A 16,348-nucleotide genomic window follows, 5' to 3' on the forward strand; every position below is an offset into this window, starting at 1 on the left:
GGGCGGTTTTTTAACGATATTGTTTAACAGTCCCGTCGGTTTTTGTTCTCACAGAGTCACACTCTAAACAAGTTCATACAAAAATAAATAAAACTGATGGAAATAGAACGTGTTCCATTTCCATTGGTGAGAACCGACGCTTTTTACATATGAAGTATTCACACGACATCGACGGTTTTTTAACAAAAAGTGCCGGTGATTCGTGTGTAAACATTTCATGTAACTATTTCCTGAAACACCCAAAATGTTTTTTATTTAAAAATGCAATTTTTAACCGATCGTTGCTAAGTCGAATCTATAATTGCCATGATTTGAATCTGCAATAAATACTCATATATTTCGGAATTGAGAATAAAAATACTAAATTTCTTGATTTATTTGCTACATAAACTTTATTTAATTTTTGTGAATTGCACCCATTTTTATATGCAAAAGTTTAACAAATATATAACTACTAATTGTTGCAGATACTACGAGACCAAAACGCGAATATGAGGTTGACGGTCGGGATTATCATTTTGTGTCGTCGCGCGAGCAAATGGAGCGTGATATACAGAATCATCTGTTCATCGAAGCTGGCCAATACAATGACAACTTGTACGGCACATCTGTGGCAAGTGTGCGCGAGGTGGCCGAAAGGGGCAAGCACTGCATATTGGATGTATCGGGCAATGCAATTAAGCGTCTTCAGGTTGCTCAACTCTATCCGGTTGCCGTTTTCATCAAACCGAAATCAGTAGACTCTGTCATGTAAGTGCAGTTCTCGCTATATTTAAACCAGAGGTCGCATTTTTATTGTGAGCTTGTTCAACATTGTACTTAAAAGTTGTTACTGTTCATACACTTTTTTTTTGTTTTTGCTTAATATATAAACTTTTTTTATTTTACTAAATTTATACTTTTACATTCTATAGGGAAATGAATCGTCGCATGACTGAGGAGCAGGCAAAGAAGACATATGAGCGTGCTATTAAAATGGAACAAGAATTTGGCGAATACTTTACGGGTAATGAACTAAATAATTAATTTATTAACAGATTAATTAACTAACATTATTGAAATTGTTTGTTTTTAGGCGTTGTACAAGGCGATACAATTGAGGAAATTTATAGCAAAGTAAAATCAATGATTTGGTCACAGTCGGGACCAACCATTTGGGTACCATCGAAGGAATCTCTATGACCAACAGCCACAACAACATGGACACTGCCGCCTCGAGTACGTTGTCGACCTGTCTCGAGAACACCAAACACCACAACAACATCAGCAACAAATCAGCCGCAACAGAAAACGTCGCACTGATTCACCACAACAGCAACAACAACAACAACATCAACCACAACCGCAACCACAACAACAATGCCGATGACCATGATAACGACAACAGCAAAAAACCAGAACAGCCAACACGATGTTGTTAAAAATTAGTTGGTTATTATTATAAATTTAGTTAAGAATCATTTCGAATCCCAACAAATCTACTTATATATAAGTACTTAAGGGATTCTAGATTCTTGTTATATGGACAAAGCTGTTCCAACTGAAGCGGCGGCTGTTTAGTTTTAGTTAGAACAAAATTGATAACAAAGAAAAGAAAAACTGAAGCATATTAATAATAAGATCTATAATATGATGCAGTTAATCGATAGCAGAGATAGAGAAAGAGAAATCAAAGGTGAAGCATAGGTAGAAGACGAAGATGAGAAGTGAGAAAACGTTCGTTAAGCGCTAGTGTTGTTTGTTTATGTTGATGTTTATACGAGAGTTATAGCGAGTTAGTTATGTTGACGCTAATGATAATATCGTATATTATTATATACATTCTTATGATGTATATTAGGAAGAACATATGTATGTATTACTGTTTAAGTGCGACTAGCGTCAAATATACTACGTTAATGATAGCAATTGAAAATTGACACCGTTTGCGATTACGATATATATGGGTAAATTTAGACGACGACGACGACGATAAGTTGGTGCATTTGTTGTTAGATGTATTGTATTTTTTTCCCCCACGCGCCTTTGCCTAATGCAACACTAAACACACGATAAGATTCAAGATTCATATATGTACTAGTACATATATATATGATGTATGTATTTATATATATATACACACACACACTCACATCTATACATGTATGTACACAAATGTCATGTAGCCTAACTAAAGTACAGAGAGAAAGTTACGGGGAGAGAGAGAATATGAAAATTAGAAAAGGTCAAGTTCTTTCAATGCAAAAAGTCATTTTACTTCTTAACACATAAAAAATTGTGGAAGCATCGTGTTGTTAAACACATACATAAGCATATTATGATCAATACAACATTTACAAATACATATACATATATATATTGGAATATATATAGTATATAGTTAACATACACACACATATACACCGATACGGTTTAATTTTACAAATAAATATGCAACAACTCAAATGCCCCAAAAGGTATTTACAATTTTTTTTATATAAATATATATCGACAGCAAACGATTAGCTAATGTTCAACAAACAAAACAAAGAAACAAATACAAATTTACGAATTGTAGACAACGCACATAACTGCTAAATATTCATTTTTTTTTCTACAAATTTACAATTTTCCTTTTTTTTCTAAGAAATTTAGTAAAATTCAAAGTTTATTATTCTTATTATTCTTTTTTTGTTTTTTTTTTTTTTATGTGTGTCGCCAATTTTCCGCCGTAATGTGGAAAGTAAGTGCGTATTTTATATTTTGTCACTGTCCTTTAATTTGTATTTATATATATTATGTAAATTATGAAAACCTCTTCGAACTCCGCTTATAAACATTATAAAACATTGAACAGTATATGTACGTGCAGACAAATGCATACAAAATTCATTTCTTTCACATTGTTGTATTTAATAAACAAACCTAAGCGAATTATATTAATTTAAATCTAAACAAAACGAGCAGTAAATGTAATAAAAATAAACAAACAAAAAAAGAAAAAATCCATATATTTCATCCAAATGCGTAAAAATTTTTTACTCTCAATTCTCTTCACACTTATATGATAGACAAGCCTTTAACAAGGTTAACGTTAAATTGCAAAAAAGAAAAAAAAAAAACAAAAAGATGATTTTGTAAATGGAAATTTGTGTAAAAGAAATTCTAGAAAGAAAAAAAGCACATATTAAAAAACAAACCCCGTAAAAGAAACCTTTTTTCGAATATATATTTACTTATAAATATATTGAGTGAGCCACGACTGCGAAAATAGGAATGCATTCATAATAAATCGAAAAGAGCTAATGTATATCGAGTATGTGAATTGATCTATAGAATCGGAGCGATAGTTACAATATACTATAAGGCCCCGATAGAAAAGATGAGATGTGATGTGATGATACTAAACCTGAGCGATATTCCAATTTTTTGAATACCAGTAACGATCCTAAGTGTATCGGGGAAATGTTTCGAATCGTACCCCTTTTTGGAACTTATGAGATAATATTAAGCTGGCCGGTATACCCGTGTTTTTATATATAAGTAACCGTTCATCCATAAGACCTTAAACTGCCCAGTTTCCACCCATTGGGGGTAAATTTTTTTTCCTTCGATCAAACGATAAAACATAAATTTCTTATGATGAGATGATAATCGAATGGAACACAAAATAATTTCATACAACAGATTTCCACCCATTTATCCCACTTGCAGGTGGAATTTTCCAAACTCCAAATAGTAGTTAGCTAATTACATTCATCTATTTTTCAAATAATGCTACTGCCCACAGTTCATATAAGGACGCCTCAGTCTATAAGGTACTATTACTCTTGATCGATCAAACATTTCGCCTTGCGCCTTGCATTATTTCTTAGTGAAGTACCTCACGTCTCTTTGTAAACAAAATCAAACGGAAAGCAATTTAAAGTACATAATGAAAAAAACAAATTATTAAGAAAAAGTGGCATACATATGTACATAGTTACATACATACATGAGCATATGCTTAGTTACATATGTATGTAGGACATGTTCAAATAGTTGATAGATAATAATGAAGAAAAGAACAGATTTAAAAGTTTAAGATAAATTAAATAATTTAAAAACTAATGTATCATTTAACTATCTAAACCATACATACTCTAGATAAACAAAATTAATAATTCTATAGAGGATCACACACACATTCTTATGGTACACAAATATTAATTTCTGATAAGAGTATCTGAAAAAGTAAAGGTAAACTGTTCCAAAGCCTTAAATGCAATTAATTAACGCATTTACGAGTATATTCAAAATTATACACATATACCTACATACACATGCTTAACCATCTGAAGACGTTTTTGTAATAACAAAATAAAATTTAAAAAAACCCCCCAAAAAAAATAATGAAAATTTTTGATGTAGCCTTAGAAACGTATGCAAGAATTTACCTAAAACAAGAACAAAAAATTAATGAAAAAGTGGAGAATAAATAATAATTAATACACACATGCATACATACATAGTTTACATATACATATATATACGTATATGTATGTGATTGCTAATACTGACAGGCATTTAACGATCCATTGTTAAAACGATTTTGTGCTACATCATTAAGAAAATCGTTGAACAAAAAAAAATGTGGAAGCATTTCATCAAAATGGTGCCTTTATCAGTTATTCTTGTTGTTGGTGTGCAAAAAGAAATTTAAATGAATAATAAATAATGATATTGATAATGCATTAATTGATATACCTAAGTATGATAATCGATATTAAATTGTTTATAATAAATAGTTGACTTAATTACAGCATGAATTATTATGCAGTTGCAAGCAACTTACAACTGACAACATCAACTGATTTTAAACTCTGTCTGCTTAAATCCCCCACTTCTCCTGATTATTTATTAAATATTTATTATAAATAATCATAAAACTGAGAGATTTGTTTGTTATTGTTAACGTTAGGAAAGTTAAAGAAAAGGAGAATGATAGAAGAACGTTTGTACCTAAGTACAACTTATTCGATTGCCTTTTAAAGTTAAACGATTTGTTGTCCTTTGGCGAATAATAAGTGCTTTAAGTATAATTACTCACAGAAATCTAAATCATTTAAGTTACAATACACACACATACGTACTTTTTATACCTGCAATTACAAACATATACTCAAATCAAATATTGTTAATTAACGGACAGGCTGCCTACTAATTGACTCTTTCCCCTTAAAAAAAAAAGTAATTTTTTCTTCGTTTTTACACATTTTTTTGTTCAATTATAAAAAACGTTCAGCTGTTGGAAATTTATAAGGCAACGCCAACAATTGCAAATCACTTTCTACTGTTTAAATTAATAGATCTTATAAAGTTATATATCATATTACTACATACTACGTGTATGTATTTTGGCCATGCAGCTGCTGAAATATTATAATATATAATAATAGCATATGTACAATGTACATATGTACATACATATATGCTATCGCTCAGCATTATCTTGAAGAACTCAAGTGCTGTATCAATGGGGTAACTCAAAAAATTCGCGGTCGTGGCATAGAGTTCCATACACTTACATACTTAAGCACTTATGTACATACATACAAACACACAGGAACACAAACACACACATAAACGTTGCTGTGTATTCAAAATTAATTATAATAACAAAAAATTTGTGAATCAATCCTGTATTATTTACTTATTATTTAACAGTTCATCAAAGAAAAACAAAAACTAAAAACAAAATGAAATGAATTACAAAAAAATTAATAAAAAAAAAGACGTTGCGACTTTCGTAATAAAGATGAAATTCAAATCGTAAACATTTGTTGTGTGTAAGGTATGCAAAAACATTTTCTTATCTCAGATAAACTTCTGACTAGCCTGTGCTCAATCGGTGCAGTAGTAAGTATGTGCGAAGGTAACATAATTATTGTATAATTGCCCTTATATATTTTCATTTGCTTAAGCCTTTAGCTTCATCTTTGTAAATGATGTAAAGTTACATTGTAAACCCAAACTGTGAATCGGGCTTATCAACGAAAGAAAAAAATGAGTAGCTAATTAATCGGCAAATAACACATCGATTTATAAATATCAAGCTTTCCCAAAACACTTTTTTTTGTAAAAGTGTCAAGCGTATTGAAAAAAAATTTTATTTTGATGCAGAGTCAAATTATAATTGATTTGCCGATTTTTCATCGAAATCAATTTAATTGTTTCGTTTGAACGATAAGAATATTATCGAGTTAAAGTAGTTGAAAATCACTTCCGCTAAAATCGACTTGTCAATTTTTCCAAGTATTTTTACATCACTAATTTTTTCCACATCCCTGTATTTTTTTTTAAAGCTGCCGTAAGTATTGTAAGCTTTCATTTCCCATTCGTTTCATAAACAACTTGAAAGCTAATTTGTATCATATAAACAAATATCATATCATACAAACAAATATTAATTGTATGATCAATTGTATGATCATAATGATCATAAAACCTTCAACATTTTTAAGCTTTACAGACTTGTTTATATACTCGATTTATATATTTCTTTAGAATAGTTTCAGGTTTCCCGAGATTTACTATTACTTGGATTATTATTGAGTTTTGTCAAGTATTGCGTGTAATTATTAGCTCAAATTCAACATTAATATTTATCACTGCGGACGGCAGTCCGCGCTAGTGACGAAAGCAGCACGAATTGTGGGAAAGGCGACTAGCAATATATTCAGATAAAATGGAAAATTTGCTGAGACTGTCCAACTGTCCAATCAAGTTATATACAGATCGAAAGGTATAGTCTTAACTGACAAAATTGCATTCTTGGACTTTTGCTAAGTCACCTGGCTCATGAGTTAAGCGGGAATAAGTGGGAGGAGCAAAATGTAAATGATGGGACCTAACGTGGCCGTTGGGGTTTATTTTATTTTTCGTTAGCTAGTTCAAAAGATAATAAAAAAATTTAAATTTGTAGTGGCCTTTCCCAAATGAGGTGAAAGGTATCAAACCGCTAGTAAAGCTTAGAATTGATGATGAGGATTTATCCCGTTTTGAAATCCCCACAGATTCGAAGCTATACAATTGATGCAGTAGTTTTTATTAAATTGTAATTTCTATAAGGTACATTAATACATATTGAAATAAGGAACGGGTATTCTATGGTCGAGAACTCGACTGTAGCCTTTCCGACTAGTTTATGTACTAGATTTAATAACGGTCGTCACAAAATTGGGTATCGGAAATTTTGGGGCATGGAAAGACATTTGTCACTTGACTTTTACCTCGTGAAGAGAACGAGCTTTACAGACCTTTCTAACAGCCTGTCAACTGCACACAAACAATGTTCATAATGTCATTAGACTGACTGTTAAGGTCAATAACTTTGACGCAGACTGGAAAGTTTTGAGCCCACCCTCGTGTGAAATAAGTGAAATGGACTTGCAATTAGTGTAATTGGTATGACATGCATGTTGATTAGTGTGATGATATGATTTCACTTGATTTATTCAGTATTATGCGAGCTTAGTCACTAGCGTGTGGTGCGCAGATAAAAATCGAATTGCACCAAAGTTATAAAGTAGGAGAATGCTGTCACAGAGATTAAAAAGATGAGACGACGATCCAAATGTAACAGGCCGCATAACATGGGCTGACGATATTGCAACAGTTGCAACGAAAAGTGTTCCAACTGCAATGGAAAAGGTAATAAAATTGATTTTGTCAATTGTTATGATTCATCCGATTCATCAGCGTACCTCTTGGTCCAGACTGGGCGGTTGCAGCGAGGGGTAACTGTAGAATTGTCGCATTTTCAGTGCCAGATTGTACAATTCCAGTTTGATTTGTTCATTGACCAGAGTCACTATATAGGTGTCCAAATAGAAGGCCAGAGCGTAGACGACACTGACCACAATCGGATACGAGACATTGGCCAGGGAATGTGTGGCCAGCAGATTAAAGATGGTAAAGAAGTTGGTCAAATTGTTGATCAACGTGGTCAACATGAGGCCAAGCAACTGCCACTGATGCATCCGAAAACTCTCGACATACAAATCGTGAATTTCCGCAAAGCATTTGCGCAACAAACTCAATCGATCACAGAGCCGGCAACAGTTGACCATGGACATGCCACGGCCACGCCCACGCCCACGCCCACGTCGTGGCACATTGGTTAGTCGTCGAACTTGCCGCAAAAGTGAGTGCAATTGTTGATGCAACTGCCGCAGATACTTGAGCACACTGCTGTTAATGTAATAGAAAAAGTCGGCCATGTTTTCCGTATAGTTCCACAGCACAAACGAATAGATGGCGAATTGCATTCGCAATTTGGCGGCATTTTCATCGGCATCCGTGTCGACAGCGAATATGCCACACACCTGAATGATCATCATGATGTTGATCAGCACAAATTTGTAGTACATGAACAACTCGAAACGTTTCTTTGGCCCACGCGGACCACGATAATTGGCAGTGAAGTTCGCTTCCAAACGAGCTCGCTTCAACGTGCACCGATGATTGATGGCCTTAAAGTGAAATGTGTTGGCCATGTATGTGACAATAACTGTGGCATATTTGATCAGCGTATTGGCAAATGATACATAGAGCACTAGCTGCATTCGTTGATCAATTGTGGCCATTAATTCGCGATAGTTATAGCCAAAATAACACGGCACGACGACAATCAGCATCAGACTGAAGGCGTGACTGTAAACGATGAGTAGCGTCTTTAACGGTGCTTGCAACGGCTCCTGTGGCATATAATCGATCATCACCTGGCCATAGATATTCGCATAGATATGTCCATATTTGTAGAACTTGTACTCGTGTCTCTCCCAGAAACTTTGCTTGCCGACTGACGACGCTGAACAGGACGATTTTTTTGTTGACATCTCGCTCGGCCAGACGGAGCTACACTGCGAGCTGAAAGCTCCTTTTGGGCCTTTTTTGTGGCACACATTGTTGCGTGGCATGCCCCCGAATAGTTGACGTAGTGTGGAAAAAATTGATAATCACGGTTTCATATTAATTCGTGTGTAATAAATCTAAAAGATCAAGCTCAATGAAATTGTATTTTATTGCAGTGTTAATGCAATTCGTTTATCAATGAATTCAACAAGTATGAGATGGGGAGAAAGATAGAGAGAGTAAGGAGTCGAAAAAGTGTCAAGTATGAAAAATGTGGAAGAGAGATAAAAAAAAAATATAAATAGAGGAATAGAAAAAAATAATAGAGCGCAATGAGCGTTACACTAAGTTACATTAAACATCTACGATTCCACGATTTTTATAGTATACAATGCATACCCTGTAAATAACTGAAGCAAAAATTGTGAATCCAACAATGCGGATTTTATCGTGAGCAGGCTCAACATCCTGCAGTCTGAAAAAATGCAACGATCTTAGAGACTATAATAAATAAAGCAGGAAATAATACCGAAACCGGTACCGAAACGGTTAACCAATACTAACCGTTTCATTTTTAGTACCGAAACCGCCCCCATAACCGAAATAAATTCTTTTTCAAGAACCAAATATATCGAAACGTATCTACCGGAACGGTTTCCAGAATTTTTCCAAAAATAATTAGTTATTTTCTGTATGTAAAATTTTAACCTGTAATGCTAGGTCATAAGTTGAAGCAATTTCAAACTTACATAACTTGGTCAAAACTGAGTCTATTTATAAACGGATCACTTTGATCATGGTTTGGTCTCTTAATTCATTCTGCGTTTAATTAAGTTAGTTTCGTTAACAAAATTTTCGCTCCAAATCTTGGTGTCGATTTTAAACAAATTTATTTTTGGAATTTGAAAATTTTATGTGTCAAGTTTTCACTTTAAATCGACTTCTTATATCGTAATTAGCATAAAACAACACTTTCAATTCTATTCTGGCACTTTTTTATGTCCATGCCAAATGGACAAAAATTTTTACTTGTAAAGTTGCTAGGTTAAGGGTTTGGCCGACTTAAAAACTTTATAACTTTGGCAAAACTGCACCGATTTTCAAGCGGAATGTAATTTTGTATTCAAATTTTATTATTTTGTTTAAAAAGAATATTTTTTATGATATTTATGAAAACACTTCCTGAACTTAATATACACATGTTAGGGCTTATAAATATTTTAAATATGTCAATACGAACGGACAATAAATAATAGAAACAAGTCTTTATGTAGAAAAAAAGGGGAATTTTTATAAAATATTAAGAATTTCTTTAAAAAATAAAGATAATAAGAGCTGCAATTATTGAAAGGATTTGGCCAATGCGATAATCGAACCAGATGTCTGCAATATCTGAAAAGAGAAAATATTTTTAATTTACACACACAGTTGGAAGATTTTAATACAAACCGCGCCAAAGGTGCCCAAGGAGGGGGAAAAGAAGGGTACTGCCATGGTGAGAGCTCTCTGCGATCGCAGAATAAAGAGATGTACATAACGGCGATGTTTGGGCAGACAGAGATGCCAGGAACAGGTGCCCATCACCGTACCCAATTCCATGCTCTACAAGAAAATGAAGGAAAATGGATATTCCAAAAAATCAACTAGAACTTACGCTCTCGGTGACCAAAGTGCCGCCGTAGCAATAGATAAGTAATTGACTGAGAGCTGCCACCGTGTAGCCGACGTAGAGCATGGTTCCGAGTCCATTGCCACCGACGGTCATCAGATTGAAGATGCTAAAGGCAATCACCAAGCTGGCGGACACAAAGTGCAACATGGTGATGGTTCTGTAGCGTTGTCGAAAGAAGTGCGTCAACTCAATTATACGAATCTGTCGCTTGATGAGCACCACAAATGATGCCTCAAAGTGTGCAGATCTCACTCCATCAATTTGCACCACATCTGGTTAGTTTGAGTAGAGAATCAGTAGAGCCAAAGCGAAAGAGATATGTTAAAAGAGTAGAGTGTAACTCACTCCGGTGTTGACGAAAGAGAGCACGCGTGTCCTCCTGAAGAGATTTGAAGAGTGTGCCAATGTGGACACAGAACTCAAAGTAAAAGGCATCACATCCACCAAACATGAAAACCGTAATATAGCCCGTATAGGCAATAAAAATATACGTAGCCGGAAAATATGGTGAGAGCAGTAGAAAGCTGGGCATGCTGAAAAAATATATGTATTTGAAGATGGGCAGATTTACATACATATACGTTAATTTATATTTATAAAAATGACGTATAAAAATCATATTTTATAATCTTGATACTAATATTATTATAGACACTCTTTATTATAGAAATTCTTCCATGACAGTCACAAAAATATCTGATTGTCAGAAATAAAGGTAATTTTTAGATATATATCTTCTAAAAAATCTGAAAAGTTTAGTATTTTAATGATATTAAAACGAAATAAATCCTTGTGTGGTTTCGTTAGTATTTTTAAGCTTTTGAAATTAAGGAAATTTTGGATTTAGAAAAAGTAATAATAAAAAAAAAAACTGACTCGATGTGGTCATGGATTTTCTGGAAATGCCGAATTAATTATTATAAACTGAGCAAAAATCTATTCAAAATCTATTGTCAGAATTAAAAGTATGGTAGAAACTCACGTCATATTAAAAGGTGTGCTCCAGACAATCTCATCCTTGCGTCCCTGAAGATAGACAAACAAGGCCAATAGCAATGGCTTCAGATTGTATAAGCTGCACGTAGAGAATCCGGCCGAAACTGGCCAGAAATTCAATCTTGCCGCCATTAAAGAATTTTGGCGTATGATTGAATGCGTTCCATCAGCAATTTTAATGTCAAATAAAAGATGCCTTAGATGGCTCACCACGTAGAAGAGATCGCGACGATGGCGCAACATGAGGAACATCTTCAACAAGGTAACCGCCGAGGTGATTGCCGGACAGAATGTTTCCAGTGCCAACGTAATCTGATTGGAAATTACGTACATGAAGCCAGCGTGCAATTCGGTTACCACTCCGATGGTCAATATCGCAAAGTGGACGAGAGCACGACACTGTAACTTGGCCTTTGGAGTCGGCCAATAGCCCATTAAGCTCAGACATAATCGCGGTACGGCGTAAAAATAAAGGGCCAATGGCTGGTTCTTTCGCAGATATTGAAAAGCAAAGTATTTAGCCATGTCTTGAACAATTCTTGTGCCTTCCTCGATTGAGCTTTACTTTTTATAGCAGTCCTTGCTGACCTTCTGGCCTTTTGACCTTCAGCCAATTTGCTAATCGACTTGTTGTGCAAGCAATTAGTTTAGCTTAGTTTTAAAAGTTTCGATGCTCAAGCTGTCTATTCACACAGTTTTTCAATTAATCGACTGCATGAGAAATAAGTAAAAATCCTTTATCTCATATCCCTATAGAGTACTATACATATGTACAGTTGTGTGGCTAATTTTTAGTTTTCTGTTGAGAATGTTAAGATTTCCTTGATTTCCTAAAAAGTTCGTTATTAAATGAGGAAATGTTTTACTTGTTAGAATAGTTTTCTTTTCTTTAGTATTTGCAGAGAGCTAGACACCTTAAATTCAAAACATAACAAAAATAAGTTAATGTAACTTTTATTTTAAATTAAAAAATAAGAATATATTATGATTTATATTATACAAATTATAAATAAATGCTTATCGTGGACCTTTCGATAACTAAAAAGAAGAATAGAAACTTTGACGATAAAGTGTATCATCGTTTCTTCACATTCTTTTTTTATTTTCAGTCCCTGCTTTTAACTATGTATGTAACTCATGTATAATTTAATTGCTCGCAAGTTCAGCTTCTTCAAAGTGTTTGCTGCTTATCAGCAAAGAGCTTAACGGAGACGAAAGAGCGACAGTTAGAGAGAGTGGGAAAGAGTAATTAGCGTGACATTGAATGCCCTATGCTAATCTGTGTTGCCTTTTTAGCTCAATATTGAGAAAAGCTATTAGCTAGAAATATGGCTATTTTTCAAAATACATGGCCTTATTATATTTAAATCGGCAGATAGTTTCGATATATTTAAGAAAAATAAAATATTCGAAAATAAATAAATCAAATCTAAACAAAGGCAGCTCGTTAAGACCAACTTAAATTTTTGCTTACCCCAGATCTAACTTTAATTTTTTCTCTTTACAGTTCATAATTTATTTTTAATTGTATTTGTATTTTTAATCTTTAACTTAATTTTATACTTGGTAATTTTTTCTTTGCCGACTGCTTTTAGTCGTGCATAAATAAATAAATAAATAAAGAAGAGAATGCATATAAAAAGGTTAAATGCTATTTTCAATGGATGATAAATATTACAATTTATATTTTTTAGCTTCTTGAATTCTTGTAATTTTATAGGTAGAGTACAATATTAAAAAAGTTTTTTTTGCACTTTTAATTACTTTAATGTATTAAATTTGTTATTTTGGCCCCTGAAATTGTGGCAACACAGCTGCTGATAAAGACAAGGGAGAAGCTTACGTAAAGTTTAATCCAATCAAATGCTCATTTCTAGATTAGGAAGATAAGATGTAAACACTGCCAGATGGAGTTTGGGACTCGATTTAATGAATAAATCGTTCATTTTTCAGTCGTGAACTAAATTAGTAATTTAGCTCAGTTATTCAATTGGTCATAATCGATGAATAGATTACAATAGATTCTTGATATAAATGAAATGTATTTTAAAATTTTAATTAATTTCATGATGTGTTGTATTTATTCCCAGAGCCCGTTGAAAATGGGCCATAAATGAGTATATTGGTATTTTGAGTATCCTTTGGCATTGCATTTCAAAACATAAAAATATATGAAATTAGTTTACTGCTAATGTGTCGAGAATGAAGAAATTTAATCCAATCACGTAACTTCATGTGCCTATTTTCAGACCTGTTCCGGCTTTTTCTTTTTGCTTTGAAGCATTTTATAATATGTATCATTTTTGACTTTTGCATATATTTTTGCTATTTCAAAATGAACGTTTTTAACTTTATCGGACATAAGTTCTTTGTATAAAAATAAATTCAATCAGAAAGAAAAACCGGTTATAGATATTCACTTTCGAAAAATCTGAACAGGCCTCATTATTCAAAATTTTATTTGTGTTTGAAGTTAAAATAATATTAAAGAAAGTTATATATAAGCCTCTTTAACTGCAAAATTACAGATATAATGAATAATGAATATTAATATTAATGAATTCATTCGTTCATCTTAATGATCCGTTCATTTGAACTTTTCCAGAGCTAAACGACGCAAATCTAATGCCAGACACTTTTATTAGTTGCGACAGGTTTCATTCAAGATTATCAAGTGTGTGAAAGAAATTAGCATTCCAAAAATAGAAATAAATTCAAAAATGTGGGACAATATGTGCAACAAGGTGATATTGGTGACTGGGGCAGGCTCTGGGATTGGGAATGCACTGGTCAAGCAACTGGCTAACGCTGGTGCCACAGTCATTGCCGTGGCACGCAAGGAACAGCAACTCAAGGAGCTCGTTGAATGTGATCCGGAACACATAAAACCCCTGCTGCTCGATCTCTCCAATTGGGATAATGTGCGTGAGGTGCTATCCGCGGTGCCGCAACTTGATGGTCTGGTTAACAATGCGGGCGTGGCCATAATCAAGCCCTTCGAGCAGTTGACTGAAAGCGATTTTGATACGTAAATAGATCTAATACCTTATACGAGGGTGGGCTGATAAGTCTTTGAAAAAAAAACAAGAAAATTTTTTCAATATGATTATATTTACTTTTTTTAAAATTATGCTTTCCAAAAATTCAGTTTGATAAAAAAGTATTTGGGACGTTTTTCTTCAAACGGAACTTCGACTAGTTTTGGGCTTAAGTTATGGGCAATGAATGTCAATAAAAATTTAGTATGATAGACTAGTAAAATCTAACTATGATCTAATCTATGGCGGATCCAAGATTTCATGTGAATTCTTAAACTAATGTGAGCACCAAAAGATTTGAAAATTAACCACTTTGAAATATGTTGTCACTTTTATACATCCTGAGTCGCCTATCTAATAGATTTCAGTCGTATTATTCGTAACAAGAGCTCCCAAAATACCCATTAAATTCAAAATGTGAATAAATCCAATCAGAATACAAGTAAGAAACCCGTCTTATAACATTTTGAAAGTTCAGCTGTTGTCTTGGATCCGCCATGTTAGATTTAACTAGTCTATCATACTAAATTTTTAGTGACTTTCATTGCCCATAACTTAAGCCCAAAATTAGTCGAATCTGACTTGTATTTTAGTTTTAACAATTTTTTCAATACGGGAACCTCAGGTTTTCGTGTTTTTGAGACGCTATTTTGGGCAACCATTTTGAAATTTCAAAAAGTGCCCCTCGGCTTTCGAAAGAGCGATCAGTAACGAAAATTTTAAGGTCAAGATCATCCATCCACGTCAATTTTGTGCAGAGGCTTGTTCCGTTTGACAAAGAACGTCCCATTCATAAATCTAGTGCTTTTTTATATTGCAGTATTTATTGAGACTTCGATAAGAAAATCATAAAGTAACAAATCTTAATTAAATTAAAATCATTTTCTTATTAAAAATTTTAATGGCTTTAAAAAGCATAGAAAATTAAAGTAATTGAGAAAAAAAGAAGTATTTTTTTATAACTTATATGCCTAACCTCGCAGTATGTGCCTAGTCTTAACGCCAGCACTTTTTCAATTGCAGCCACTTTGATGTGAACATCAAGGCTGTCTTTAATGTGACCCAATCGGTGTTGCCCAAAATGCGCAATGGCAGCTCCATTGTTAATGTCTCTTCCATTGCGGCATCTCGTAGTTTTGCTGGACACACAGCTTACAGTGCCACCAAAGCGGCAGTGGATTCATTAACCAAGTCACTGGCCTTGGAGCTGGGGCCACGGCAGATACGCGTCAATTCCGTCAATCCAACGGTGGTGCTCACCCGCATGGGACGCGACAATTGGTCAGAGCCGGCAAAAAGTGGTCCATTATTGGCGCACATCCCACTGAATCGATTCTGTGAAGTGCACGAAGTTACCGACGCCATTGCATATTTGTTGAGCGAGAAATCCAGTTTTGTCAACGGTCATCACATCAATCTCGAGGGCGGCTATTCCGTATCCTAGAATCTTAGAATCATTTTTTACTTTTTAAAACGTTCTAATTTCCGCTCTTTTTAAAAAAATATTATAGTGTTTCCTAAGCACCTCTATGAACTCACATGTTTTTTAGTTCAATTTAGAAAATAACTTTTAACTAAATATATAAGAAATTTTCAGAATTCACTCGAAAATCAGAACTGCAGCTATAATTCGAGAGCTTCATAAAGTAAATTATCATAGTTTTTGTTGTAAAACAAACTTGGAAGGAAATAAATAGGTATATTTTCTACGAATCTCTAGCAACCCAAACAACTTTGGTTGATTTTAATAATTTTTAAGGTTTGATCA

The 16,348-nt window shown here is 33.7% G+C and overlaps 4 protein-coding genes across 5 annotated transcripts in view; 2 read left to right on the top strand and 2 right to left on the bottom strand.

Moving 5' to 3' along the window:
- LOC117783175 (disks large 1 tumor suppressor protein) overlaps positions 1-1,617 on the top strand; it is a 38,315-nt gene extending 36,698 nt beyond the window's left edge. For both annotated transcript variants that reach the window (XM_034620441.1, XM_034620449.1), the window contains 3 exons: positions 468-750; positions 915-1,006; positions 1,076-1,617. In XM_034620441.1, the coding sequence (XP_034476332.1) occupies positions 468-750; positions 915-1,006; positions 1,076-1,182 (482 nt within the window). In that variant the 3' untranslated portion in view covers positions 1,183-1,617. The remainder of the gene's footprint in view (positions 1-467; positions 751-914; positions 1,007-1,075) is intronic.
- A 5,869-nt stretch (positions 1,618-7,486) lies between these two features.
- On the bottom strand, positions 7,487-8,858 carry LOC117793963 (gustatory receptor 10a). Its single transcript, XM_034634429.1, has 2 exons — positions 7,725-8,858; positions 7,487-7,657 (listed from the first exon to the last, which is right to left on the bottom strand). The coding sequence occupies exons 1-2, from the start codon at positions 8,856-8,858 to the stop codon at positions 7,499-7,501; spliced, it is 1,293 nt and encodes a 430-aa protein (XP_034490320.1). The 3' UTR covers positions 7,487-7,498.
- Positions 8,859-10,163: 1,305 nt separating this feature from the next.
- On the bottom strand, positions 10,164-12,067 carry LOC117783206 (odorant receptor 10a). Its single transcript, XM_034620479.1, has 5 exons — positions 11,529-12,067; positions 10,892-11,079; positions 10,529-10,818; positions 10,324-10,476; positions 10,164-10,266 (listed from the first exon to the last, which is right to left on the bottom strand). The coding sequence occupies exons 1-5, from the start codon at positions 12,065-12,067 to the stop codon at positions 10,216-10,218; spliced, it is 1,221 nt and encodes a 406-aa protein (XP_034476370.1). The 3' UTR covers positions 10,164-10,215.
- A 2,056-nt stretch (positions 12,068-14,123) lies between these two features.
- On the top strand, positions 14,124-16,309 carry LOC117783215 (L-xylulose reductase). The gene is made up of 2 exons (XM_034620491.1): positions 14,124-14,570; positions 15,604-16,309. Exons 1-2 carry the CDS (start codon positions 14,263-14,265, stop codon positions 16,022-16,024), a joined length of 729 nt encoding a protein of 242 aa, XP_034476382.1. The 5' UTR covers positions 14,124-14,262; the 3' UTR covers positions 16,025-16,309.
- Positions 16,310-16,348: the final 39 nt, after the last annotated feature.

This window comes from Drosophila innubila, chromosome X (genome assembly GCF_004354385.1).
Source record: "Drosophila innubila isolate TH190305 chromosome X, UK_Dinn_1.0, whole genome shotgun sequence".
NCBI classification, from domain to species: Eukaryota; Metazoa; Arthropoda; class Insecta; order Diptera; family Drosophilidae; genus Drosophila; species Drosophila innubila.